The sequence below is a fragment of the Rhinolophus sinicus genome, linkage group LG07, assembly GCF_036562045.2.
Source record: "Rhinolophus sinicus isolate RSC01 linkage group LG07, ASM3656204v1, whole genome shotgun sequence".
Classification (NCBI taxonomy): Eukaryota; Metazoa; Chordata; class Mammalia; order Chiroptera; family Rhinolophidae; genus Rhinolophus; species Rhinolophus sinicus.
This window is the reverse complement of record NC_133757.1, coordinates 12,203,689-12,231,667: the sequence shown is the minus strand read 5'-3', so window position 1 is coordinate 12,231,667 and position 27,979 is coordinate 12,203,689. Positions and strand designations below refer to the sequence as shown.

Here is a 27,979-nt window from a genome sequence, read left to right as displayed (position 1 = left end):
ACCTATTATCTGTCTATCATCTATCTCTAATCATCTATCTATCTATCTATCTGTTTCTAAAATGTATACAAATAGAAACATATACATTTCATTGTCCTGTACCTTGTCTTTTCACTTAATATACCGTAAATCACTTTCAATTTTACTGGACACACATCTTATTTTTTCTTTTAAATAGTAGCTTAATCTTCCCTCATCTAGTTGCACCATGAGTTCTTGACCCAGTTCACTGTTGATGGACATTCATGCTGTTTCAAGTATCTTTGCTATTACAAATTATTCTGCAATGAAAATCCTTTTGCATGGATCTTGGCATGTTGTGTAAGAATGCAGGGTAAATTCCATGCAGTGGCATTGTTGGTTCAAAGGGAATGTGGATTTTAAATTATAGCACATATTGTCAAACAGCTTTCTAAAAAAAGGTTGTCCCTATTTATATACCCACTCAAAGTAGTCTCAGGCCAAACGCTCACCTTATCTTTTAGACACGGTGAATTGTCTACCAGCCTGGATGGGAGACACCTTCATGAGAAAAAAAACCCTCCGTGCAGCCAGCGTTGCCCGCTGATGTGACTTTTATGGATCCTCTTGCGCCTATCTTTCCCCTCCTTGTGTGTTCGTTTATGCTTTATTTATATCACCAAACACAAGCAGTCCTGTATCTTGTTTCTGTCACAGCTTTTATTCACTTTGTTGGCATTTCTCTCAGGGTTTTATTAGTCATTTCTTGTTCCAGCTCCTAAAATTTCTATCACCTGCATCCTGGGGATTTGGTTGTAGTCAGAAGGTGATTAGAATACTAAGGGGCTGGGGAGAAACAGAGGCCCCAGAACACTGCTTCCTCCCCTTTTCTGTTGGTGATTCAGGGCCAGTCAGTGTCTTGCCCTTTCCCAGGGGTCAGCGGCTCAGGGAGTGCAGACACTGGGCCTCATTTCTCCGTCAGTGAACTTGGGGATCTCTGCTCAGGCTACCTTGAGAGCCCCCCAAGTCAGGTGAGATGCTTGGGTATGGGGTTTTGCTGTATCGCTAAAACACTGGGCCCAGATCCAAATGCTCACAAACTTGCTATCCACACTCTGGCATCTGGTGGACATCATTCTACACTTGGTCATTTGAAAGCAGGCCCAGGAAGCAAGGGAGGAGGAAAACCCAGTTGAATGAGAAATCACAAAGAACAAAACTGTGTTCTGCAGAATCTCAAGTGAAACACAGCCCCTATCCTATAATTGCAAGACCTTCTTGATGTTTCGGGGACTGACTACTCGTTGCAGACTGAGGCCAACAACAGTGGCAAAATTAACTACTCCGTTTGTGTTTTAACATTTTGCCTTAAAATGTCCTGGAAGTGATAAGGTATGACAATTTCCTGTTTGGTAACTTCCCCAGGGACGTGGGGGAAGTCATGTTTTTGAGCCACCACAATCACAATGCTAATTCTTTTTTTTTTATTAGTTCATTCATTTATTCTTTATATTCCACATATAAGTGAGCTCATATGGTATTTGTCTTTCTCTGTCTGACTTATTTCATTTAACATAATGTTCTCTAGGTCCATCCATATTGTTGCAAATGGTAAGATTTCATTCTTCTTTGTGGCTTCATAATACTCCATTGTATTAATGTACCACAGTTTCTTAATCCAATCGTCTACCGACGGGCATTTCGGTTGTTTCCATGTCTTGGCTATTGTGTATAGAGCTGCAATAAACATAGGGGTGCATATTTGTTTTGGATTAGAGTTTTAGATTTCTCCTGATAGATACCTAGGAGTGGAATTGCTGGATCATAAGGTAGTTCCATTTTCAGATTTTTGAGATACCTCCATACTGTTTTCCACAGTGGCTGCACCATCTGCAATCCCACCAACAGTGCATGAGGGTTCCCTTTTCTTCACATCCTCTAATTCTAATGGATAAAATCTGGCCTCGTGTGATGTGAAGTGATTCTTCTTTGCCAGGCTCTGAACTAGATGCCAGAAATAAGGAAAATGAACCACTTGAAGTCTTTTACCTTTTATCAAAATATTAATTATTTGTAAGTTTATACAAATAATTCAATACATGCCATGTTTCCCTGAAAATAAGACCTCACCAGAAAATAAGCCCTAGCATGATTTCTCAGGATGACATCCCCGGAAAATAAGCCCTAATGTGTCTTTTGGAGCAAAAATTAATATAAGACCTGGTCTTATTTTCGAGGAAACACGGTATATGTTTTATCTAGAGAACCCACAAACCCTACCCTCTCATTATACTACCAAGTTGAAGAGATAAAATGTCAGGTGTGGCCCTACACTGGCAGCTGGCTCCCTGCATATGGGAACTATTAGACTGGGTCTAAAACTGGCTCTGAACAAGGGGAATTTTGCTGCCTTCCCCCTCCCAGAGGGTAGACAATGTCTTGGGAGGGGGTTGCTACTGGCATCTAGTAGGTAGAGACCAGGGACGCTCCTTAATATCCCACAGTGTACAGGACCAGATACACCCCTGTCATTCCATACTGTTCCCCCACCCGACACACACACACCCCTGCAACAACAACGTCCCCTAAATGCACCTGTCAGCCACACTCAGTTCTTGGTAATCGTATCTTCTCTGCTGTAAAAACCCCAATATCTTGACACTGGGGATCTCCGTGTTTGTAGACTTCAAGATCCTTTCCCAATGAATTACAATACAAGAAAAACACACCATAATAATTGTTTCTTTGTTTTTTAAAAAAAGAAAACAATGTTTATTAGGATATTCTGGGTGGAGGGTGGCTGAGGGAACTACATACGTACATTCTGTAGGGCTCGAGCAAATGCAAACAGAAAATTCAAACGTCACAAAACCACTTCCAAAGTCCAAAGAGCAAAATCTGCACTTCTACATGTGGACTATCCTCCCTGGGTGCTGGCCAAAACATACTGCAAACAGCTGTGTGAGGAAGCTGTGTGGGAATGACCCCGGGAGAACACCCAGGTTCCTTAGGAAAGCAGATACACAAGACGACAGCATAAATGTATTCGCTTCTACAAGTGGAAAGAAAACTCAGGAAATGCAATATAAAATGGAACCCAGAGGGGAAGTCATTCGTCTGTACCCTCTCCTCACAGGAGGTTTCAATGATGCCCACTCTACCCGTCACCCCAGCTCTGATGAGGCTTTGTTGTCTGAACCCCTCTCCCAGGGCAGAATTCTAAAACTATGCTAAAAAACAAAATCCTTAGTTTATTCCACCTGTATTGTTAACCTGCAGAAAACAGAATGAACATGAGCTAAGAGATACCCTTGGGTTAAGAGTAAAAAATGCAGCGCCATCCAAAAAGACTACAGCAAAAAACCCCACATCCTAAATCTCACACAGCTTCTCAGCAGGAGTTGGATTAAACAAGAGAAAATAATTTCAATATCAAGGGATAATGCACAGGAGATGAGAAAACTCTTTAAAGCAAACTGTGGTGAGAAGTGTTTCCCTCCTCCCTCCCTTGGGGGACAAAGAGAGAAGAAAAGGCAGATAATTAGGAGAACTCTAAGGCCCTGGATTTCAAGTTTCTGAAACCATGTCTTCAACCCTCTGAGGTCAGCGATTTCTGAATCCAGAAAAAGCATGTCAGAAATATCTGATTACTGTTAGACCACAGCCAAATAAGGCAGGGCAATTTGTGATTTGCTTCTACGTTTGCCATTCTCTTTTCCCCCCACATTTCAGATATGCCCTTAGCTAAAGCTAAAATATCAAAAACTAAAACCTAGATCAAGCACTCTTTGCACACCCGGAAGATAATGCTGGATCATGCTTGGCAGCATTTGTGACACGGAAAGACAGGGAGCTTTATCCATGGAGCCTCAAGTGCAGCATAGCCCGGAAGGCCCAGAGCATCTTCAGCTGTACCTGAGACAGACACCCTGGCCCAGCCTCTGTGATGGATGACACATCTTTACCCACTTGTAACAGCCCTGCGTTTCCTACACCTAGGACATCCACTGGTTGTTCCAATTCTCCATCCTACTTTTGTCTTATGACGTACGTCATGTTTGGCAGGCATCAGGGGTCACTGCGCATTGAAAGTTGTGCTGTTTTGAATCAGCATTGCTGACTGCTTGCTTTGCTTGGTTAAAGCAGTTCTGGGGTCTCCTGTTCGCACCCAATTGGTACCTGACAGTTGGGATAGTTCATTGGCGTGCCCACCTGGCCACGCTCACGGCCCGCTGAGGCTCAGAAGGCAACCCCATTTGGTTCTCTGTGGCAGCCTTTTAGGCTCAGAACAAGGGTGAGTCTGTGTGCCTTCTCCATATGGTGCATCTGGGTGGGATGCTGTAGGCATATGGACTGGGACTTACTTCTTAGAGACTAAGCCTGAAAAACAACATCGGGGACTATTTATAATGAGAATGTAGACTCTCCAAAGGATAGCAAAGTCAAGGATTCTGCCAATCTGGAAAAGATGGGTGTTTCTCTAAGCTGCTGTCAGAGGGCCCTACACTCTCAAGTTACTCTCGGGGGAGCTTTAGCTCCAAATGATGGTTCATTCAGCGAGAGTAGATGTTCAGTGAATGTGCCCAAATGATAAGCACCTGTGTTTGCATCTCAGATGCCATCCCTGGGGTTGGTCTGGGACCGGTGCAGTGGTCCATCTTTCTTGCTAGCATCCTGCACTTGAGGCAAATTAAAATGCCAGCAGACTCGCTGGCTAACTTCCCATGTAATTAGTCCACCCCATCCTTTCTGGGACTTTCTGGTCATGCTCAGCTCTTCCTGGGGACAAATGCTAGTTTTTCATCTCTCATCAGGAAACACAGTGGGCAGATTTAAAGCTGCTTTGAATCTCATGTTTTCTTGCACCCCCTCCGCCCAGGTCACCCTCAATAACCTCATCAGGACACCTTCAGTGTCATATGTAACAGCTGGGTGTCAGCAAGACTATGCAAATGGACCACCAGTCCTCTGCTATCTTATAGAATGAAACCCTTCAATGTTCCAATTTTTCATCCTCCCAGCATTGTGTAAGTACCTGCCATGGATCAGGCTGGGTGAATGGGAAGAGATGTTAAAACAAAGACAGGGGCTAATGGTCTCTGGCCAGTCACTTGGCACTTCCTACAAAATAAAAATGGGGATTGGTAAGAAAGCCCAGCCTGGGATGAAGAGAAGAAAATCAGAGAAAACCTTCTATTGATACTGGTGCTGGACTTGGCAGCTGCCCTTGAGCAAAAATAAACTCCCCATGGCAGTGGGACAAGATGCTGATATTGGCACCTGCCAGAGGCAGACAGCCGAAGTCGCAGCTGCACTGGTCAAATGAGCCTGGAGACCTCAGGGGGCTGAGACCTCAATGACTGGTAGCAGGCAGCAGTTCTCTGCAGGCAGTTTATTGAAACAGGGTTTGTGGGGCTTCCCCACCCCTCTGGGCTGGGTCTCAGAACAATCAGAAGTGCAGGTGGCACCTCCCACTGACCAGTCCATGCTGTGTCCAGGACGGAGGAGGAGCTCACCAGAGAGCCCTGGGAGCAACAAAGGGATGCCTGGGGAGGATGCCTGGGGAGGATGCCGCAGCCGAGACTAAGCTAAGAAGAGGGAGCTCAGGGGACGGCTGGATGGTCGAACTTCCTACTCGGGGATTAGCATCATCTTCAGGTCACCTGGCTCCTGAGAGAGGCTTCTCCCTCTTCAAAAAGCCATGCTTATGTGTAAAATAAGCATCTGATGGAACAAAAATTAATTTGGGTAGGACTAAATTTAGGGTGATTAGGATGAAGAACTGATGGGAAGGGCCCCTGTTAAATACTTAGGCAATACGGGACAGGGGCATCGGTAATCAATACGAAAGAAACTCAATCAGCCAATTCCTTAAGACAACTATCCTTGCGAAATGCAATGTCCCACTAAATACATCCTGGGAGGGAGGCAGTGGCAAAACCCACAGATTTAAGGCCTCTGCAGAGAGAATGTATTTCAGAGGTGTCGTCCTCAGGAAGAATTTTAGACAATAGACTTAGAACTCACTTGAGTCTAAAAGCCAAGTCCAAGTCGAGAGGCGTCAGATCTATACATAAGATGACTGTCTTAGGAATAAGAGAAGAACGTAGCTTCTTCAGGTACCCAACCAAATTCCCAGCTGTTTCACTGTTTCAGAATTTCTACAAAGAAATTCCCTCTCTGTCACCCAGATATTAGCTCCGGCTTGCTTCCTGCAGAGGCACTGCTGTCTAATTCAAGGAATTCTGGCTGTTTTGTCAGGACACGGTCCCTAATCAGATCAGTAAGGAACATTGGCAGACTGCATGATCCATTCACCCAAGGCCGGTGGCGTCTTTTTGCACCTTGGTTTTGCTTCTCTCTCCAAACGCCCCAACGTCAGTGCACACAGCCCTTCTGCTGTGACCATGCCTGGGCCATTCGTAATTTACTCTTGTCTGTTGCCCCTGCTTTTTGGTCTTTCTTGAAAAGATGGGTCTCACTTGCTTTGTCTAGAGCAAAAGTAACAAAGACTACTGGGGTATGAATCCAGGAGATCAAAAACAGCGTTGAAAGAGAATTAGAAAATGTGAATTCACTTAAGCAGTCCTTTTCTGGTCCACGGTTTATTGACTCAAATAAACTGTACGTGTCTGACTACATGAATGAAAACTTATTTTCCAAAAGACAGCTCCTCTGAGGCCACTGTCTTGTAAATAATAACAACAGTAATACATTCATGCTGGATTCTAAGAGAAGAATTTGCTAATTATTTTAACTCCCATGGCTCTTCCATCTCGTTTTCCTGAGCACTTTACACTGACTGTGAAATGCTTCTGCTCTCCCACTTTCGTGGTTCAGCAGATGGAGTGTTTGGGAGTGTCTGATTTAAAGTACAGAGAGGCAGGTGGGAAATGGGATGCAGCTGGAGAAGACCCATCCTCAGAGAGTACGCATGACAACAACCATCTTAAAACAGACCGTATCAAAGGCCACAGCAGCTCTGGAGGAGCCGCGTTCTGTTATTTGATGAACTCAAACATACAGCTTCTAAGACATTGTTCACTACAGGATCAACAGTTGTTTAAAACAAATTTATTTTAATGGAAACCACACTCCGATCGCACTTTGGATACAGTTTGCTATACTTAATGAAAAATAACCTATGTAATTCTCAACTTACACATTTTCTACTAGAGGCTTGAAAAAAATCAGACATGGAAAAATAAATATTCAGGTGGCATTCTGAATTCCCTCTCTTTATTGTGCCCTTCTTCCTTCATGTGCTCTATTAAAAAGATACACAAACATAGACTCGTCAAAGATATTCAACATCGAAGTGGAATGAATGTGCTTCTAATCCGGTTGTCAATCTTGCCTTTCTTTTTTTCTCTGGAATAAGTAGGGCATGGCTAGACCTGATCTGGGCATCATGGTCTATAGGAACAGAAGTTACTGTTTTTGTTTGGTCAAAGACAACTACAATGAGATGCATTCTGCAAGAGGCCCAAGCCTCAGCAGATAGCCCCTGTATTCGGTGGTACCCTAAAAGCAGGGACTGAAAGACAGGACATAGTGAATCCTTTTTGCTTTTAGCACTGCCAAAGAAAAGTCAGACAGGTAAGAGATTTAAGTCACTTGTCTGCTTTAGTCCTGGGGCAAATGATGGTGTTTCAGGCCACTGTGTTAAATTGAGATCACACTGAATGGCAGAAAACACTTGCTTGACATGATGTTATAAGAATCTCTCTAATGTGTTGTCACTGAACATCCTTCCCCCTGGTTATTTAATCAGCAATTTGTTTTCGAATTGAGGATTTGGTAACTCTAATAGGCTTCTATCTCTGAAGAAAAATGAGATCTTTGTTGGTGATAGATGAGGCTTTTCAAAATTTAATTTATGTGTTGTACATCCACGCTTTCTTCACTGAAGGCTACCCTTGTTAGCGCTGATAACTCCCATTTCCTCTTGGTCATCTGAAGCTAATTAGAGCTGCTGTTTACTGCAGAAGTAATCAATAGCTTTCTACAGTAGATCTCATAGAGTCAGACCCATATGCAATTAGTTCAGTGTAGATACACAGAGATATCTTAATTAAAATAAAGTATGCCCTGTAAAAGGTATGCTTTCATAGATGACTGGAATTCCAAATATTTTGACACATTTAATGGGTTTATTCAAAGTGAGAGTCTTTATGAAACCTTCACTAATCAAATTTGTTTGATGCATTTCCCTTGAAATCATTTTGAAGTAAAAAAAAGTTGGGACTTAGTTATTATACATCTGTGTGTATTACATTTGGATAGAAACGTACTTCAAATACCAACACAGCTCAGACTACGCCTTCATCTTGGATTTAATAGATTTCCATCCCAGCAATTTGACTACTTCTTACGAGGCAAACGTCAGAGGGAAAAGGGAATCAGTATGACATGTGTGCCATGGGTTTCCTCCGCCAGCTACTGATGTAAGAAAACTAGTGCCCCCACCCCGCTGCCCCCTCCAGCACTCAATTAAGAAACTTTTCCCTACTCAGTTTTGGAGAAACATGGCTACCAGCACTCAGTGACTCTAGCTTCTGAATCTCACCTTTCAAACAAACTTCAAAAGTGTACTTTTAGGGTCGATTTGTTTAAGGAAGAGAACGATGGAAGCTGAGGCACAGTTAACAAGCCAGATGCCTTCCATCCAGAGTCCTGTTCTATTCTGTGTATCCATGCCAACCATCTCATCTCCACAGACCTAACATTGGCCTTCTTGATCCACAAACCTTTCTTTTTTCGCATAGTCAGTGACGGTCTATCATGGAGGATACAGAACAAGACGCAAACAGATTCCTGGTGACCTGCAGGCCAAACTGCTCTACACAGAGGCCAAGCCATCGCAGTCGGGAGTCAAGACAATGCCTCAGAAGAGAACTGTGTATCCTGGCACAGATCTGCTTCAGAAGAGGATAGCATGCCCTCGTCCCCTGTCCCAGTCAAAGCCGCCTTTGTCAGGTAACGTGAAAACCAAGGTACTGAATTGTGTCAACAGGTGAGGGTGCCATTAGACACCACAAAACATTTACAAGTGGTCGCCAGTTTCCTCACTGGTATGCAGGCTTGCGTTTCAAGAAATGATAAAAGGCAATGCTTGGCTGCTCTGTTTCCTCCTGCCCGTCCACAGCCCGTCCACAGGAACATGACACAGAGCTTTCCGCTCAAGCAGGAGGCTCTGCAGAGACTGCTTCTGAAGAGCTGTATCCGTGAAGTTACTATCAGAGCGAATACTACTTATGAGAGGAAAACAAGCTCCATGTATTTTGTAGGAAATCATCAGTAAAAAAAAATGGAGAAAACATCATTACTTTCAAAATATAGAAAGCCAATAGTGGAAATCATTGAGTAGTAAAATTTTTTTTTCTACATATAGCCTCATACATGGAAAGAGTATTACAGTGACGCTCCAGCTATACTTGACTCTTGTTAGTTTAAGGGCTTCTCCATTGGGTAAGGCTTAGGAGAGTGTCGTCCAATGATCAAGGTTCTGTGAAGTTTCACACCCATTCACACTCTGTTTTGACTAGAAGACAGACACTAGAGTTGGATGTGACAGGTGCTTTTGGTTTCGTAGGAGAGTGCAGAACTGTTCACAGAACACAAACATTAGCACGGAAAAGGCTAGAACACGTAGAAAGGTGAACACTGGTTGGTACAAGCTCGTTTGCACAAAGTCCGTCAGGATTCCCTTGAGAATCTTTGACATGGGACAAGAAAGCTTGTTAGGCTGCAGTTATGTCATCAGAAATCAAAGCTATTACATGAAATAATGGAAGATACTTGAGCAATACTAACTCCTTAGCTTGCTAGTAAAGGCCAGAGTTAAATTGTTAAAAAAAAATCATCATCATCATCACGAAAAAACATGGCCCCGTTTGTTTTACAGCCAAATTTACAAATGGTCCCTTTACAATACAACATATCCCAAAGCCTTTTGAGTTTGGAATGTAGTACTGCGTTGGGTATCCCATAGATGCCCTATGGAGCGCAAGAAGCTTTCTTAAAAAAAAAAAAAAAAAGGGGGGAAAAAAGTTCCATTTGCATGAAACTGTCTTAGCAACGTCTTAACTGAGCGCCTAAAACCGGAATTTCAGATATACAAGAGGACAGGAAATAGATAACTTGGTTTTTGTTTTCTTACAATATGTCCATATTGTGTTTCAAATGCAGCTACAATGTGTCTGCCAAAGATACAGATAGTAGGGTGGACAGGGCGGTTACCACCAGAAGCAGCAGTGGGCTCAGACCGCAGCTTGGAGGAGCAGCCATTGATTTTGTGGTTATGTGGCTGGAAGCACCAGCAAGACCATCCTTTTCGTAATCACGCTGTAAGAAAGAAGGTTTTCATTATCACACACTGCATGCATTCATTCTCTGACAGTATATTTTAACCACGCTCTTTCTCTCTCCCAGCCCTCCCATCGCCCCCAACTAGCTCTACCACTCCCCAAAGCTGACCCAGGATTTTACCATTGACTGAGACTTCAGTTCACTGACTTGTAGTTTTATGGGAAGGATCATGAATGTGGGTGAGAACCAGATACTTTTGATAAACTGGTCATTTTCTTGTTATGGATTTTAATATCCACTTGGGGGCTGGGGGGAGGTGAACTCCGGTAGCCTTTCCATTTTCCATCCCCGCCCCAACCCCCAGATTCCCCAGTAGCTAGGCAACATGGAACCCTTTTCCTTCTGGGGACCACTGACTGAGGAGGAATGCCGGCTGTCCCTCCCCATCATGGAAGGAGGGCAGGAAGAATCACCTCAGAAAACTTGCCCAGGCAAGTACTGGTTCATAAAGAGATGGATCACAAATCACACTGGAGGCCAGCACAGCAGGCAGTAGTGGCCTTTCTCCCATTGGCTATTCTACCCCAGATTTTATAGATGAAAGAGCCTGTCATGCTCATCAGCAGGAGAGCTCAAACCACAACCCAGGTTTCTGGCCGTCCAGTTAGCACAGCCGTCCTTCCCTAGGACCCATGATTCCACCCCCACCCCAGTACTCACTGACATCCCATATGCCGCATCTCACCACAAGGAGCTGTGATCATGATAGAATCATCCATCTCCTCGCCCGTAAATTGGGGAGAGTAACTTGGCCTGCCCTCCCTACCTCTGGGTTGCTATGGCAGTTAAAGGAACTATAGATCGAGGACACGTGGTAAGCAGTGAGAGCTGTTATCTGTGCCTGATGGTTTGATGTGACTATTGTATTGGGACAATGGTATTCATGTTGGGTCCGGTTCAGAGATGAAGCTCCCGGGTCGTCCCACACTTAGTTCTAACTTTGTGGACTGGGATCCAATGACTGTACTGTGTTCTGAGGAAAGAAGGACGTAAGGGGCTGCCTTACATTTTTCTGGACGGGAAACCTTGTTGTCTTTGAACCTTTCACAGCATACCCTGCCCCAGGGCCCCAAAGGCTCTGTCTTGAGAAATGCAGACAGATCCAGAAAGAAACAGAACTCACATCAGAAAGGCAGAGGTGTGTACTGCCGGACACATTGGATTTCAGCTTCTGTGCCTGGGGAGAGACAAACACACACACATAAATATCACTCCTACAGAATAGGAAAGAGTAATTACGGATGATCCCTTAATCAACTGTCTAGGGCAATGCCACTTACAGAAATGTACAAGCCACAACTGTCCGCCTCATATATGATTTTAAATTTTCTAGTAGCCATGTAAGTAAAGAGATTACCGGTAAAGTTAATTTTAATAACATATGTATCATTTCAACATGCAATCAATAGAAAAATGATTGAGATAGTTCACATTCTTTTCATACCAAGTCTTCAAAATTTGACATGGCACATCTCCATTCAGACCTGCCCCATTTCAAAGGCTCAGTAGGTACATGTGGCTAGTGGAAGAAGCACAGGGTGAGGTTACTAAAGACAAAGTTTTGAAGTCATTTATCATTTGAACTCGTTTCTGTTTCTGAGTGTTAATTTTCAGGAAGTGCCTTTGAGATAAAAATGTAATAAAAATTCCCACTTATTAGACGTACAGAGATAGGTCTTCCTGAAGCTCGTTTGTTTGTTCATTTGTCTATTCATTGCTCCAGTCAACAAAACACCAAGCTATTTTCTAATGCTGGGTGTATGGTGATATGACCAAAAGAACGTAGTCCCTGGGCTCTTGGGGCTGCCCTCTAGTGAGTAAACCACTCACTGTTTGGGAGCTAAGGCACAAGGCAGGGAAGCTTCCAGATGGGTCCCCCCGCAGGGCACGAGAGATCCCCCATGGAGCAATCTTAAAACTGCTTCCAGGGAGGTTACAGAGAGCTGAGCTATAAAAGCTTTGAGCTCCTTATGTCCTCACAATAGAATAAGTCTTCACTGGGCTTCTACCTGAGGATTGAGTTGAAGGAAATGTTCATTGCTGACCCAGTACAGCCCTCTTGTTTTGTAAAGGTAAACAATTAGAGTGCAGAGATGTGACTTATCCAAGGTCACACAGCAATTCACTTGTGAATCAGGATACAGACCAGGTCTCTACAACTCTTGCATGAGAATGAGCCCTTTCCTGCATTTGTGTTTCTCCCAGGGAATCCTGACATGCTTGCCTCTTCATGCTCTCCCTGCCCCCAAATCCACACAACCCCTCCCAGGACCTCTCCCCAACCCACCCACATAGGAGCGAAAGACAGAGAGCTCGTTTACCAACGAGATGACCCTGGTTAAGCATCACATCAGAATCAAGTATCTGGGCCATCAGCTCTGTGTGAATGTTCACGGGCAGGACACCTGTTGTAGGAAGACTTTTGCAACCCGTTGAAGACCTACTAGGCTGACATGATAGCATCTTCACCCAAGGAGTAATTTATTGGCCATTATCCTACTTGGGAGGCATCATAATCTTTACCTCTATTTGCACATGCCAGCTGTGAGTATGAAATAGAAACCTTTAAACAGGCATCAAGAATACGACACTGTGAAGCATCCCCAGGCTGTTCAAAGGTCACTAAATGTTATGTGTAAGAAGATCAGAGGGGAAATTGGAGGAGGAATTGAGCCTCACTCAAAAGCCTACTTTTAATCTATATTAATAGCAAATCTGGCCCATTGCATTGTTACCTACGGAGAATAATGTGTGGAACTTTACATGTTTTATTTCTGTTCAAGAAATAAATTGGAAATGTGCCCAGACACCAAAATGGCCCTAAAACATCACATGCTGTCCGTTCTTTTCTAGGCCATAATCTACAAAAGACATAAACCTTTGCTAAGGGCCTTTGCATAACTAAGAAGTTCACTAAAATGTGCGGAGAAGGAAGAGCAGCCTGACTTCTAGTCTGGGACACATTATACCTTCAAGTTGTTTTTGTACTTGTGGTCACAGCTAAATGGCATGACAGTGGCCTCTAAGAGTTAGAAGGGCCGGGCAGGCCCCCCTCCTACTTTGTTCTGTATCATTAGCACCAGCATGCACTCTTTTCCTCATTGGATGCACAATCGGAGACACTCGCTAGCTATACGTCTCTCATTTCAGGAACCTGTTGAAGTACTGGTGTAATGCCCACTATTATTAAATGATTGAAAAGGGCCTTCCACCAAAGAACCTGAAAAGTCATCCAGCCTAATAGGATTTCTTAAGTGGACTCTGGATTTGCATGGGTACACTTCTGGGCCTCATTGGTCCCTGAGTATTCAACTGTGTACAGCCAGGTAGACACGCACGGGCCTAAATCCCTAGGTTCTTGCCTTCCACCTGAGAGGGGCTGAGATAACTGTTCAATCACACAGCAAAATGCATTTAGACCAGCTCTAAGTCCGTAAAGTCTCTGGGCTCGTCTTCCTCCAAAGCGGGCATCTTGTCGGCCTTTGTGTAAAGGAAATGGTCAATTTCTGGCCTTGTCTCCCACTAACTCCACTGGCTCCACTAAATCTGAAGGCAGCAGCCCCACGGTCATCTTGCCTGGAGGACCATTCTGGTTGTCATCACTGGATGAACTGCTGAGCAAAAGTAACAACGTGTAGTCAGGCCCCTCCAGATGCTCTGAGAAACTGCCCTCTCTCCTGTTAAACACCTTCCCAACCCACAGAAGCATTTAACACTCCAGAGGCTTAGCAGTCCATCCACACCAGCCTTTAAATACTCTGTATTGACACAATTTCCCTCCGAGAGACCTGGTTGCAGACATGAGCAGAGCAGCCCTGGAGTTTCACTTGAATCTAGCACAGAGCACAGAAAGGTCTGTGAGTCTGACCTGCTTACACAGAATGGTATCAACTCCAGGGAGAGCATCGTTAGGGTGGATGCCCAGTGCCTCTCAGGTTCATCAGCTGCAGGTGGAGGAGCAGACCTGTGTATGTCTAGCTGGCTGCATGCTTAGAAGGCCTGTATGCATTCTGGACCCTGCCAGTGACCAGTGAGGTCAGAAATCTACCTATGCCGATCCAGAGTCCACCTACGAAAATCTGGTTCTGAAAGCCCGTTTGAGAAGACTGAGCAACATGTTACTTCTACATTTTAAAGGCTTTTATCCTGAGCATTTTTGAAAACATCATCAAAGTTATCACTGTCTGCCAGTCAGGGATGGTACATGCTAACAGATAAAATGACAGGGTGTCCCCCTCTTTCAACCATTGCAAAAGGTATTTACATACTTTAAATGTTATCTCCGTTGAAAATTGGAACAGTCCCAGGAAAGTTTAAAAAACAAACAAACAATAAAAACCCGTCTTAGATCTTGTAAGCTATAAGGTAGATTTGAATCTGGAAGAGTCCCTTTTATCACCAAGTTCTAAACCAGTAAAACCAAAGCTGTAACAATGGAAGTGCTGGCACAGCACTCAAAGTCCTATCTGCGAGCCTGACAGCCCTGCTCATTACTGGATGTGCTGGGACGCCAGCCCCGACCTATCTAGACATGAAACCTTACCATTTGTGGCTTTAAAATAGGACGTCTCTTTAAAAAGAGGGGTAAAGAAGACGAGAACGGATTCGTTTTTCTAAAAGCCAATTTTAGCCATTGTTATAGCATGTCGAAAATGAATTATTTAATCTCTTTTATGAAAGAGTGTTTCATTATAGCCAATTCTCAGTTATATCGTTATGGGGCAAGTTACCTGACGCTGAGCTAAAGGGAACACCACCACCAAAACACAGCACCATGAGGTTTTCATCTTGAAAATGGAGAGATGAAAAGGATACTGGAGAAACCCACCCTCAAATAGTAGCCTTGCTGTCATTCTGGAAATCCAGAGAACCTGTTCTTTGGGCATTTCATAAGCCTTATCCCTCCAGCAGGGTTATGAAACTGTCCCTGGCAGTAAGCCACAAGTTCAGGCACATCACATACTAGAGTTTCCATGGTCCTGGAATTGTCGGGCCACATCTCGCCAGTCCCTGGCACTAGAGGGTTAATAAAAGCATTAGAGGCTGTTAACCTCTGTTACCTGGAGTCAGACCAAGGACTCTCCTGCTTTTACCCCTGTGATTAGCATGTGGAAAGCCTGCCGAGGTGCCCACAGCTTCCCTGTAGAACACACAGACACACACACACATCATTTATAGCTCCTAGTCGAGCCCACCCATCAGCCACAGAGCACGCACACGAGAGTTCTGCCCACAGTACGCTCTCCCCAGCCTTGGGGACTGGGGGTCAGGCTTTGGAGCAGCACGCTTGCTCTGTCTATGGGATTGGAGGTTTCAAAGTGCATCCACTCGGAACCTGGCCTTTGCTGCCCCAGGACTCCATTTCTGTAGAGACGCCAATGTTTAATCTTGGGTTTTTAGGCAGCTGTCAACCATCAAGGCATGGAACATTTCTCTGCTCTCCTCCATGCAAAAGAAAAGCCAGTTTCTGCTCTACCTCCAGAAAATTAAACCAGAGGAAGTTGCCCAATCCAATAGCAACAGACTGTCCAGGCTGCAGCCAAATGGTCATAATTAATGATGCTTCTGGTTCTTTTCTCCCTTGCTTTACTGATTAGAGAGATTTGCTATATTAGGAACCTGTTTGCTTAATGACAGAATACAAGCAATAAACAGAGAAATACACAGACTGTAAAATGCAATCAACTTTGCTCTCCAGCACTCGCTAAGTACCGAGCTGCATCTATCACACTTGTCAATACCAGTTTATTAGCATACGAGTCTCCGCTGTAGCATGAATTGGACCTTTGCGAGGGAAAATCATTACATGACTTCTTCCCGAAATAGTGCAGAACTCAAACCCATTTCTCAATTTAAATCTACACACCTTACATTTTTCTTATAAGACAAAACGTAGGGAGAAGGATGTGCATCGAATTCTGAAGGATAACAGAGCAGAGAGGGGAATCTGCTTCAGAGTTTGCATTTTTCACATAGCATGTTAATAAAATCAACCCGCCTGTTTACACATTATATACCTGACGTACGGGGATATACACCTGATTTTATGGGTAGTCCTCACTATATAACCATTCTATTGTGCACTGGGTACGTATTTGCCTGATAATTTCTGCACAATAAAAAAAAAAAAAGAAAAAAAGAAGCTGCCTGCTGGTGCTTGCAAGCTAAGTAATGGTGGTCTAGAGAAAGAGTATGCTGATTGGAGTTCCCTGGCTTATGTTAAGCTACCCCTATCATCCACGGTCTACAATTTCCAGTCCTAGTTTCTTTAAAACAGGAGTGACATTTGTTTGATACCCGCAGCCAAATCTGCAGAAACTTTCTACATTTTTATAATGTTTCTCAGTCTTTTACAGTTGTCTCACCCATACTTAATCCAAAGGCATTTTATTTTTTAGGAGTTTGCTTCTTCCAATATATTCAACTTAGTCTTCATGGAAACAACTCGGCTTTCTTTTGTGCTCTTATTTCAATCATTCATGTAATATTTCATTCAGTTATGTGAGCCCAACGCTAAACACAAGTTTGAGAGCAAATGTACGTGGCTCTTTTAAGCCTGTCTCTCAGGTGGACAGAGCAAGGGGCAGAGGTGAGCTGGAGAAAGGCCAAACGCTTGGGCATTCAGTCTGCCTTGGGCATCTGATGTTTACAGAGGAATGGCGAGGTTAGCGACTGTGGTGAGTTGGTTAAGTGAGGGTCAGTGAAGAGAGTTTCTTTTATGATTTTGTACTTGCTCCTGGTACTGGCTTGATTGATATGATATGATAAAAAGAACACAGGTTAGGAAGGTCCTAGTCCTGGCTTTTCAACCATCAGCTGTAATGACAAGAACCCCTGCCTTCCTGAGGAAGTACAGAGTTGAGAGAATCAAATGTGATACTCTGGGTAGAAGTCCTTTTAAAATCCAAGCTGCTGTGATGACCTCTTAGCGTCTGTGTGGTCCCTGTGCTGGTCGTTCTTGGATTCGAGCAGGAATGGGAAAAATGCAATAGCTCAAGCTAATTTGGCTTATGAACATGATATTGAGTAAAACTGGCTCATGATCTGTGTTTCCTTGGATTTAAAAACTAATGCACTGAAAGAGATACAGTCCTGTAAGCTATATCAACAGTCCTCCATTAGCTAAGCAGTCCCTGGGGCTTGCCTGTCAGTCTCCAGCACACCCTAAAAAGGATGCCTGCAGCCCCACGCCTGTAATGTAACACCAATGGCAGGATGGCAGGTAGCAGTGGCAGCAGACACAGTCTACCACAGGGAGCCTAACACGACACTGGAGCTGGCCTTTCTTCTTTCCACAACTTCACAGGGTCATCTTACAGCTATTTTGCTTTTCTCCAAGTTGGGGCAAACACATGTTACAAACTACATCAGAAAATGTTTTTTGTGCACGGTTAACTTGCTCAATTAGTAAAATATTCAGATAAGTAGCAATTGTGAGCTGTATTTTTAGAAAATTATGCCCAATTAACAATGAGATTATGCCAAACAATGTGTAAAAGACGTATGGGTTTGAGGGGTGGGGGAAGAGTTTTATAGAGCAAACATTCAGTAATAATGGTGTCAAGTCAACTAGGGGGACAGCCCTAACATTTGTTTTCTCAAAATGTGCAGTCAGAAATGCAAGATCAATAGAAAAGATTCACTGTGGTCCCTGATGAGAAGGGCCTGCATGAAGCCTCTCACCCGACAGGCATCCTCATCACCATCAGATAATATTTATTAAGACTCTCATTGTCCTGTGCATTTATGGGCAGCTGAGTGCAGCCCCGTAATGGCCCTGTGAGTTATGGTGGTAACTAAGGTTTGATAGAAAACGCCGCCGTCTGGAGACATGACGGACCCAGGGCTTTTTTCTACTCTCTGGTTCAGGAGCACACTTGGTGCTGCAAAACACAAGGTGAAAGCAAAAAAATTTTAATCTTAAAAAAAAAAAAAGTGCTTTTTGTAGACAGAGAATATTCTAGAATACAGAGGAAAACCAAGTAGGCTCACAGTGATAACTGACCATTACTAGTAATAAGAGCCTCCACTGGTAGTGATCCCAGCCGCATTTTACTGAGTCCTCCCAAGGACTGAAAGGACTTTCTGAGGAGGCCACTCCCCTTTTGTACAGAACAGGAAATAGGGGTTCTGAGAGGCTGAGACTTACCCAAGTTCCACAGGTTGGAGTGGCTGCACTGAGATTTGAACTGGAGGTCTCTTCGACTTCCAAACCCATGCATATTGAGTTTGTGCCAGGCACGGCCCACATCATCTCCCGTAATCCTTAGATCAACCTGTGGAAGTATTTCTTCCTGATTCCTAAGGAAGGTGCTGAGGGGGCAGTAGGGCAGAGAGGGCAGCCTAGAAACCAACCGAGTGGCTGACAACGGGCACATGGTCTTCCCAAGCCTCACCCCAGAAACCAGGGCAACTTGCGCAAATGTGACCTCTGCCAGAAGGCAAAGGTCAAGCCCGGCCTGGCGGGTTTTCCTCCCTGAGGGGCCCAGAGGTGAACACCTCTCATGTCATACCTGAGGTGCCTGCAGCCGAGGGGCAGGCAAGGGACAGCCACTCTGGGGAAAACTCCCACAATATCTCCCCCTGCCCTTCCCATCCCAAGCTTCCTCTCTAGACAGCCTCATCCATGATGAACTCCTCTTGAGCCTCAAATATGAGGGGTGCAGGGGACAGAAGCCCTTCACTGAACCTCACCCCCAAGAGAGCCAGAGCCATTTTTCCACCCATTTGTGAGCTCCGTGGCTTAAACACAAGGCAGAGCCAATTATTTAGGGAGGCACGGTTGGTTAGAAGTCCTAAGGATAAAAGGTCAGTGGGGGATACAAGAAATTGGATTTATTTATAGTATGTGATCTAAGTGGGCTCAGAGGTATTTTCGTAGGTTACCCAGAACAAGAGCGCATATTTATAGCCAAGATGGTGCAGACGCTCTATTCCATTTTATTAAGCATGTTTATTACCCAGCAATTGGGTTAAGCGATTGTCCAACTGCTGAATTACTGTCCCTCTGATGGGCCAGCCTTCCTGCCCTCTGGACCACAGGTGCAGGTGGCCTAATGGCTCTTCCCAGAATGCATGGAGAGGGCTTAGTCTTCTTATTCCCATTCTTAAGTTGTTTTTCTCATTTTTTGAGAAAAGTGGTTAAAAAAAGACGATATCCTAAATGGGTGATCATAAAACACTGGTTCAACCTAAAGCCCATTTCTGCGGGATACACAGCCTGTATGACGCCCAGGTTCATTTCCTAGATGAATTTGGGGGTAAGGACCACCAATGCCCCCTGAGCCCAGTCTTCTGTCTCATGACCAGCATATACCAACCAAGAAGATAAAAAAAAAAAAGATAAAATAGTTACTGTGCTGAAAAATGTTGTTTAATTATCACAACCCTCCTAGGCACTAGTGCTCATTACTTCTACATTATAGATGATGAATCCAAGATTAAGGAGATGAAACTACTCTCCATTGCAGTCCACAGGAAGGTTTGATTTTATTGTAGCAGAAGCCTGGTCCTTCAGTATTTTCTACACTTCACACACAACGGCTGCTTTCTCTTAAAAAGGCAACTTTGAGAACTAACCATGCCAGTATTGGCCTACTGTCTGCATGATGCCTTGTCAAGCATTGGCATAGTTAATGCTTGAGTTCTCTTATCTTCAAGTGGGCTTGGTCCGGGAATAAAACCAATGATGGTGTTGCGTCCACTTGCCATAAGATCTCAGAATCACTACCCCTTAACCTGTTCTAATGTAGGGGATGCCATGAGCTGGGCAGGGCACAGATAGAGACAACAGTGGGAGCCTGGAGCAAATGCCTATCCCTGGCCAGCAAGAATGGATTCCAGCTGTGGAATCATTGCTGAGATGACTGACTTGACAAAAGATACTTAGATGCCACTGGGATAGACAGTCTTAAGTTGTACCAACCAACACCAAATGATCACCACAAATTCTCTGGAGCTGACAAAGTAGGGTGACGCCACTAGAGAACTGAGTGGGAGACAGAGGAAAGGGGACCCGTATCATTTCAGGAGGATGCAAGGGAGGAGCTCTAGCTGCTGTGGGAGACGTTTGTCCAACTTACTATCAAGTCAGTAGTTCAAAGTCAGCCTCCCCGCCATTCACAGACACTGCTATTTATAACACAGACTGGAAACGGGCTGTGAGCCCCAATCCCCTGAACTGTACCCCAGAGAGGAAGGAGCCCAGCCACATGGGACTTCCCCTGACTGTTACCATTTCTGTGTAATGGAAACAGCGCCAAGCCAAAACTGGTCTCCAAGAATCACCCTACACCCAAGGGTCCTGGGACCATATTTGCAAGGTGTGTCCCTTGTGCTCCAAGGTAACTGTGTTTTTGTGCCTGGTCCAGGGCCTGCTCTTTTATCCCTTTCAGTTGTCTGAAAACACGCCCCTGGAAAAACCCAGAAATACAATAACACCGATTATAATTCCAATGACAACGTGACATAGGGCCTCTCCCCAATGCTATATGCTAACACTTGTAGTACTCCTAACGATAGTATTGAATTATATTAGGAGTTAGGGCTCTCTATTTTGCTACTCATGTCCCCGAGTGGTGAAGTATGGGTTCTCTGGAGGCATTAATAAGACACTTTATTAGACTTAGGAGTGAGGGTTGAAGTGGTGTGATCAGGGGACAATCTGTAAAATGAAGAACCTTCTCAAGAAAGATCCAGCTACTCCTTGTTCCTGCTGGCCCAGCTGGTATTCACCTTGCACTTGGCAAATAGGCTTGTTCTAGCTATAGATTAGGGATACGAGAGAAATAAAAGGAGACAAATTATAACTCAGAGATACTGTACTCTGTGTGCTTAGTCGGAGGGCTCTGTAGTTGAGAAAAATAGATGCCACGATCTGCCTTTGTTGAAGAGGTGACATCTGGGTTCATTGAAGGTGTGCAATAGATTTCGAAAAAGACTATTATTCTAAGTCATTAAATTGGTTTTTAGGAACTTTACTCTTCTTCATTTCACCAATTATTAAACTATAAAATAGAATGGCACAATTGCTAAAACCGTAATCTGAAATTTTACAGTCAGCTATAAAATGCTATATTATTAAACTACACTAAAGATGCTCGAGCCCATTACAACTTTTTAAATGAATTATAAAACCCTTTACTGCTGATAAAATAATCTTAAATTACAGTATTGTGTATTCTAACAATATGTTGAACCAAACTTTGCTACAATGCAAACATGCCAATCACAAAGGAATCATTACTCGAATTAAGTTTGCAGAAGCCTGAAATCCGATAGCATCTGCTTTGCAAGACAGAGAACACCTGAAGTGTGCAGGCTGTGGGGAAGAGCTCATGCCCTTCCCTGAGCCAGGTATCTTTCCCCAGTTCCTTCCACCACAGGCCAAGCCAAGAGTCAGAGCCTCTCCTGTGGGGCTCAAAGGCTGCACATATGATGCTTACTTAGCAGGACCCTGTAGAGCAGGAAAAGCTTATTGTGGGAATAGCATGTTTTCCTCCCTTAAAGTTGTCCCAAACAACATTTTTAAAATGACAGATGTTTAGTTACTGAGTACCTGCCCCTTATACATATCTGATAGGCTGAACTGTGTCTCTCTACAATTCATACATTGACGTCTTAACCCCCAGTACTTTAGAATGTGACTCTATTTGAAGATAGTGTCTTTAAAGAGGTAGTTGACATTAAAATGAGGCCACTAGGATGGACCTTAATCAAGTCAGACTGGTGCCCTTATAAGAAGAGGGAATCTGGACACACAGAGAGGCTCCAGGGAGGCTCACACACAGAGGACAGGCCATGTAAGGACACAGACAGGAGACAGCCATGAGCAAGCAAAGGAGAGAGGCCTCGGGAGAAATCAAGCCTGCAGGCACCTTGGTCTTGGATTTCCAGCCTTCAGAATAGTGAAAAATAAATTTCTATTGTTGAAGCCACCCAGTTGATGGGATTTTGTTATGGCAGCCTGAGCAAACGAATACAATGCACGACACTGCCTTCTGTGACACCGGGCAATATGCATGCCTGCCTACCATGAAGCCTGGCCCCTAAGATAAAATTCCTATTTTTTAGTACCAGTTATACCCTGCAAGCTTCCATTTCCAATAGTGTTTGAATACACAATCGAAAATGCATGTCGGCGTGCTGGATTGTATGGCAGCCTCAACAGAGTAATACTCAATTTTCAGCTCTGAATTCAAGCACTCTCTTGGATGAAGGGCTCTGAAAATGCTCTATAAGCAGTTATTTCAAAAAGTGTTGTTACAACAGCCTCTTTCCTCCCAGGGCTAACGTGGGTGGATTCTGGGATGCAGCTTCTCTCTGAGCTCATCTGCTGGCACCTGGAGCCTGGAAGATTAAGTCCCAGGGAGCCACTTGCAGCCTCTCCAGGCTGGGAGTAGCTGGGCCCATCAACATGGCCCCGAGGCCACTTGGCAGCTGGGTCCAGAGCTCTGCTGGGAGGCTTCCAGGGGAGCCCAGAAACAGCCTGGGTGGGAATGTGGGGGGGCCCTTCTGCTAAGAAAAGACCCCTCCTACCCTCACCCCAATAGCTCATTTCTTCCAGAGTGGAGAAATAAACTCCCTCTGAGCAGGAAAGCGTTATGAAGAGGAAATGCTAGGTGTGGCCAAGACTTGGATGTTTTTAATGAGACCAAAACAATAGTGGGTGTTAGAAAACACTGTAATACACAAAAATGATGGAAACCTCACAAAGACCATAAGCCAAATACCAGAAGTAACATACGGCACCGAGACCATTTTCTTAAAAAAAAAGGCTCAGGAAATAGAATCTGTGTTGCCAGTCATTTAGATTCAGAGCATGTGCTCAGGGCTCAGTGTTACATGTCTGGCACTGCCATCGGCTCTCAGTTACTCTCCTCTCCTCCTAAAACTCCCCAACCTCGAAGACCATACATGGAAAACCTGAGTGTGATTCAGTATAAACACATACATCCACTCTGGTCATCTGGCAAAAATCTCCTTTGAAATGTCACCTGTAGGGTACTCGTCCAGGGTGCTGGATGGATGAAAACATTATTCAAGAAGGTGAGGGTGTGGGGCCCACCTGCCGTGACTCCTGTAGGTCCCTAGATAAGAACCAGGTCCGTAGCTTCCATTAACACCACCTTTGATGCTATTCAAGGGGCCCACTGGGAGGCGAGGGTTGCCTTGGGAAAATTAATTTAAATGTCCCCAAGTGAGCACTTGACGGTCACCACAGCCCTGCCTTGCTGTCCTTGCCTGCATTTCCGAGGAAAGACGGCCCAATGCACCAGTCGGCTCTTACAAGTCCTCGTGCCCCTTCCCTTGTAAGGAGGAGGAAACCTGACAAGACCCTCAAACACCTCCATTTTCTCATTAGTAGAAAGGAAAGGAGGGGGTCTTTGAGGCAGCCCTCATTTCCTGGGCAGTGGTCCTCAACCAGGGGTGATTTTGCCCCCCCAAGGGACATGGGGCTATGTCTGAGGATGTTTTTGGTGGTCACCACCAGGGAAACGTAGCACTAGCATCTAGAGGATAGACATCAAGGGTGCTGCTAAACACCCTACCGTGCACAGCTCAGCCCCCACGACGGCGACAAATTCTCCAGACCAACTGCCATCAGGGCCAAGGCTGAGGAAGCCTGGCCTGGGCAACTGTTCAATTCATAGCCAAGAGATCACTAAATAATCCTAACCGAAGTTTCCAAGACTGGCATAGAGGGGTGCAGCCCACCTTCAGCAAAGAATGCCAGGGAAGCAAGCGACTTCCCATGGAGAATCATCCGACTCCAGATTCCATTAAAAACCACCACTCTGACAAGGTCTCCTCACCTTTTCTTGTCCACAGCGGTCTACTCCACAGGTGCAAAGCGCCACTGGCTACTAGGACTACTAGAAAAGCCGCTGGAAATGGGGACCCATAAAGCAATGCATAACTCAGCCCGGCCCCTCAAGGCATTGTTCTAGCTTTCGTTCCTGGTTCCTGGAAGATAACCTCTAAACCCTTCCATTCGGGAGTGATAGGAGTGTCTTTGTTATTCAGGAGCCCTTCAGATCACACCTACATTTCGTGAGATAATTCAGGATGGGCGCTGTCACTAGACAGACCAAGCATGTGACCCATGGTCAAGGAGTTGGGGCTTAGAGCCACAGGAGGTCAGCCCAACCTCCTGATCGCCAGGGAGCAAAGAGGGGTGGAAGACTGAATGCACTCGCGTGCCCAATGGCTCAATCAATCACGCCTTTGTAATGAGATCCCAACTGAACTCTAGTCATGGAAGCTCAGTGGAGCTTCCGGGTTGGTGGACACAGGGATGTGCTGGGAAGTTGATGTGTCCTAATTCCGTGGGGAATTCCATAGAAGAGGGCACAGAAGCTCTGCATTAGAGACCCTCCCCGAGCTCAGCTAAGGGTCCTCATTTGTATCCTTTAGAATAAAACTAATTGTAAGTACAGCGCTTTCCTGCGTTCTGAGTCATCCAACCTGAGGGGGTCTCAGGACCCCTGAAGAATGTACAGCTTGTTGGTCAGAAGTGCAGGTGGCCAGGGATCCCTGAAGTGCACCTAGCATCTGAATTAAGTGCCGTTGGGGACCGTGTCCTTAACCTGTGGAGTCTGTGCTAATTCCAGGCCCTGGCTGCAGAATTGAGTTGTAATGCTGGACACCAGTTGGTGTCAGAATAGGCAGCATTACCTTTCTTTATGCTGGTTTATGAATCAGTCTGGCACTTCCATCTGCCAGATGTTCAACCTGAATTCAGGGTCTGGTTTAATCTATGTTGAATGAATAACATTGTGCGGAAACAAAAAGGTAAAGCGCTCTGATTTAGGTAATAGAGTGCAGCCCTGTAAAATGCATAGAGAAGAAAAGTGCTGCTTTTCTATTTCTCCTCTTCTCATCAAGCCTCTGTGAGTCTCAGGTTTATTGTCCAAAAAGGGGGGGGGGGATAATAATAGTATTGACCTCATAGTGTTACTGTCAGGATTAAATATATACATATATATATATATATATATATATATATATATATATATATTGCTTAGACCAATACTTGACTCATGGGAAGTGCTATATGCACATTTTCTTTATTAATACCAACCCATAAAAAGCAGAGGTGATGTAAGTTATCAAAGCAAATAGTTCTGGGACCTGTTCTATGATTAGATTGTTTATAATGCTTCCCAAAGTGGAGCTTGGGGACCACTGGTGTATATGACATTTAGGTGGCATACGAACATTTTTTATTGTTTTAAATGTAACCTTTATATAGGGATTTTCATATACATAGGAAGAGCTGGCACATTGATTCACATATGTCTCACAAACACTATTAACAGTATACCTAGTAATTGAGTTTAAAGATAAATATTAAGCACACACTACTACTGGTAGAATGCAGACATGGGAAAGACTGCAAAATCCTGGTCTTTGAGACTAAGAGGCAGAGCTAGTTCTCAAACACCATCTTTGTTTCCTGTTTACAGTTGTGTCACCTCTTTCCAATGTCAGCACTGGTTAAGGAGATGTGGTAATGGCCCCTGGCAGACAGTCCCCCTCTGACTGTACCCAAGCTGGACCAAGACCTGACTGCTGTCACGGCTCCAAGAAGCAGATTATTAGGACGTAGCTCCCAGGAGACTCCTTCTGGGCACAGAGAGATGGAGTTTGGGGCAGTTCTAACTCCTTAGACCTGGTCCTTTATTGCCTTTTGGTTTCCCTTCCTTCTTGGGACTTTCTACAAGGACTAGCAGGGTTATCACTTGATTCAAACACTTCTTACAAATTAAGAAAGCAAAATCTAAGGAACTCCATCTTTTTCCCTCCGTGGACCCCAGCCTCCAAGAACAGCCCTTCCTTTCCGGCTCCCATGTCCACAGTTAAAGCTTTCACACATCTATTCAGTCACGGTGAGAATGGAGGCCTCTTTCCAGGCACAGAGGGTTGGCCAGTTCTGCTGGATGCTTTGCACACAGGTACCAGTTCTTTTATGCTCACAACAAACCAGAGGTGGGTGATGTTTTACAGTCCACATTTAGAGAGGGTAAGAAACATGCCCCAGGTCACACAGCAAGAGGAAGTGAGCTGGGACTGTCACTGAGGTCCAACTAACTGCCAAGTTCATGCTCTTCCAGGCAAAGCAACCCCTAGGCAGTCATCCAACTGCAGGTGACAAAGAAAGCGCTGAGGAGGTGCCCTCTGGAAGGGGTGGAGTGAGTACAGAGGGTGAGCGTCCCCATGCCAGGGGCCTGGTTTGGAAAAAGCATTTTTCCTTCCTCTTCCACCTTCCTAGCCTCCCGCCAGCCATCCTGTGCCAATTCCCACCACCCTGGCCTTGTTCTCAAGCACCTCTTCTCCACTGGAAGATTAACGGGACGCCAAAGCCTCCCATCGCTCTGCGAGCATAAATTGCAAGAAAAACATTTAGAATATTGATTAAGTGCTTCATGCTAGAAGATTTAAATTTACCTCCTGTATTTCCAGGATTAGCTGACATAATGAGGTCGGTCTGCTGGCACAAATGATTTACAGAACACCCATTGGCAGCTTTCCTTTTCAAACTCAACACTTACAATTTTCACTTGGTCACAGCCAGTGGAGTCCTGGGTATTTAGCAAGTTTGGATAATCGCCTTCCTGCCACATCCAGACTTCTGGGGTTTGGCCCTGAGAAGAGTTTCGAAATACTTTTGGTCTGCTCTGGCCCCTATCTGGTACAAATGGACTTTGTTTGGGTCTCCTGAGGCACAGGGGGCTGTGAAGGGGGTAGGGCATGCTGTTCTTCCAAGATGGAAAATCTTGTTTCAGAGACAGATTATTTTCAATATTCTAATGCAGTACTTTAATATTCAAATTCAGCACTCAAATACTCTAATATGTAGAAGTTAAATGGGTTACGAGCAGGTGTTAGAGACGGGTAAATCCCATCTCCCCTTCCCGCACCTCCTACCAATCTGTGAGTGTTGTGCTATATCCTACATGTGCCCAGCTCATTTCTATAAGCTTCAGCTTGTACTCTGTGAGGACAAGGGACTGACTGCATTGAGGCTTTCCCAGGAGGCCATGGGGGTGTGGACCGAAACTGAAATCCAGTGGATGCTGCAGGTTCTCTGTTCCAGGAAAATGCCCCTTCCATGGCCCCCAAGGGCCAGCAGTGTCCCCATTTAGGGCTAGCATGGTTTGACCACCAAAGAGGATGATGTGATCCTTGAGGCGGAAGAGGACAGCTGGCCTCTGTATTGCTGATATTAGCAGTAAGCACTCTTGCAAAGGCTACCGTGTTTCCCCGAAAATAAGACCTAGCCAGACAATCAGCTCTAATGCGTCTTTTGGAGCAAAAATTAATATAAGACCTGGTATTATATTATATTAATTATATTATATTATACCTGGTCTTGCATTATAGTAAAATAAGACCGGGTCTTATATTAATTTTTGTTCCAAAAGATGCATTAGAGCTGATTGTCCAGCTAGGTCTCATTTTCTGGGAAACACGGTGTCCATTTCAACCCAGCTCACATCTTTTACGACTGAGAAAATAGTTTGAATGCTACCTTGAAAGTCCCATTAAAATGGAGGGGGAGGGGGACTTGAACTTCAAACTATAACTACGGGCCCTCGATGTCTCAACCACAGATAAGTTTCACTGGGCTCCCCGATAACAAAAA

General features: G+C 44.7%; 1 protein-coding gene across 2 annotated transcripts in view; it reads right to left on the bottom strand.

The window, feature by feature from the left end:
- Positions 1-7,020: 7,020 nt before the first annotated feature.
- Positions 7,021-27,979, bottom strand: part of GFRA1 (GDNF family receptor alpha 1) — a 194,473-nt gene continuing 173,514 nt past the window's right edge. For both annotated transcript variants that reach the window (XM_019725238.2, XM_074338994.1), the window contains 2 exons: positions 11,456-11,509; positions 7,021-10,308 (listed from right to left, as the gene is read on the bottom strand). In XM_019725238.2, coding sequence (XP_019580797.2) covers positions 10,153-10,308; positions 11,456-11,509 — 210 coding nt within the window. In that variant the 3' untranslated portion in view covers positions 7,021-10,152. The remainder of the gene's footprint in view (positions 10,309-11,455; positions 11,510-27,979) is intronic.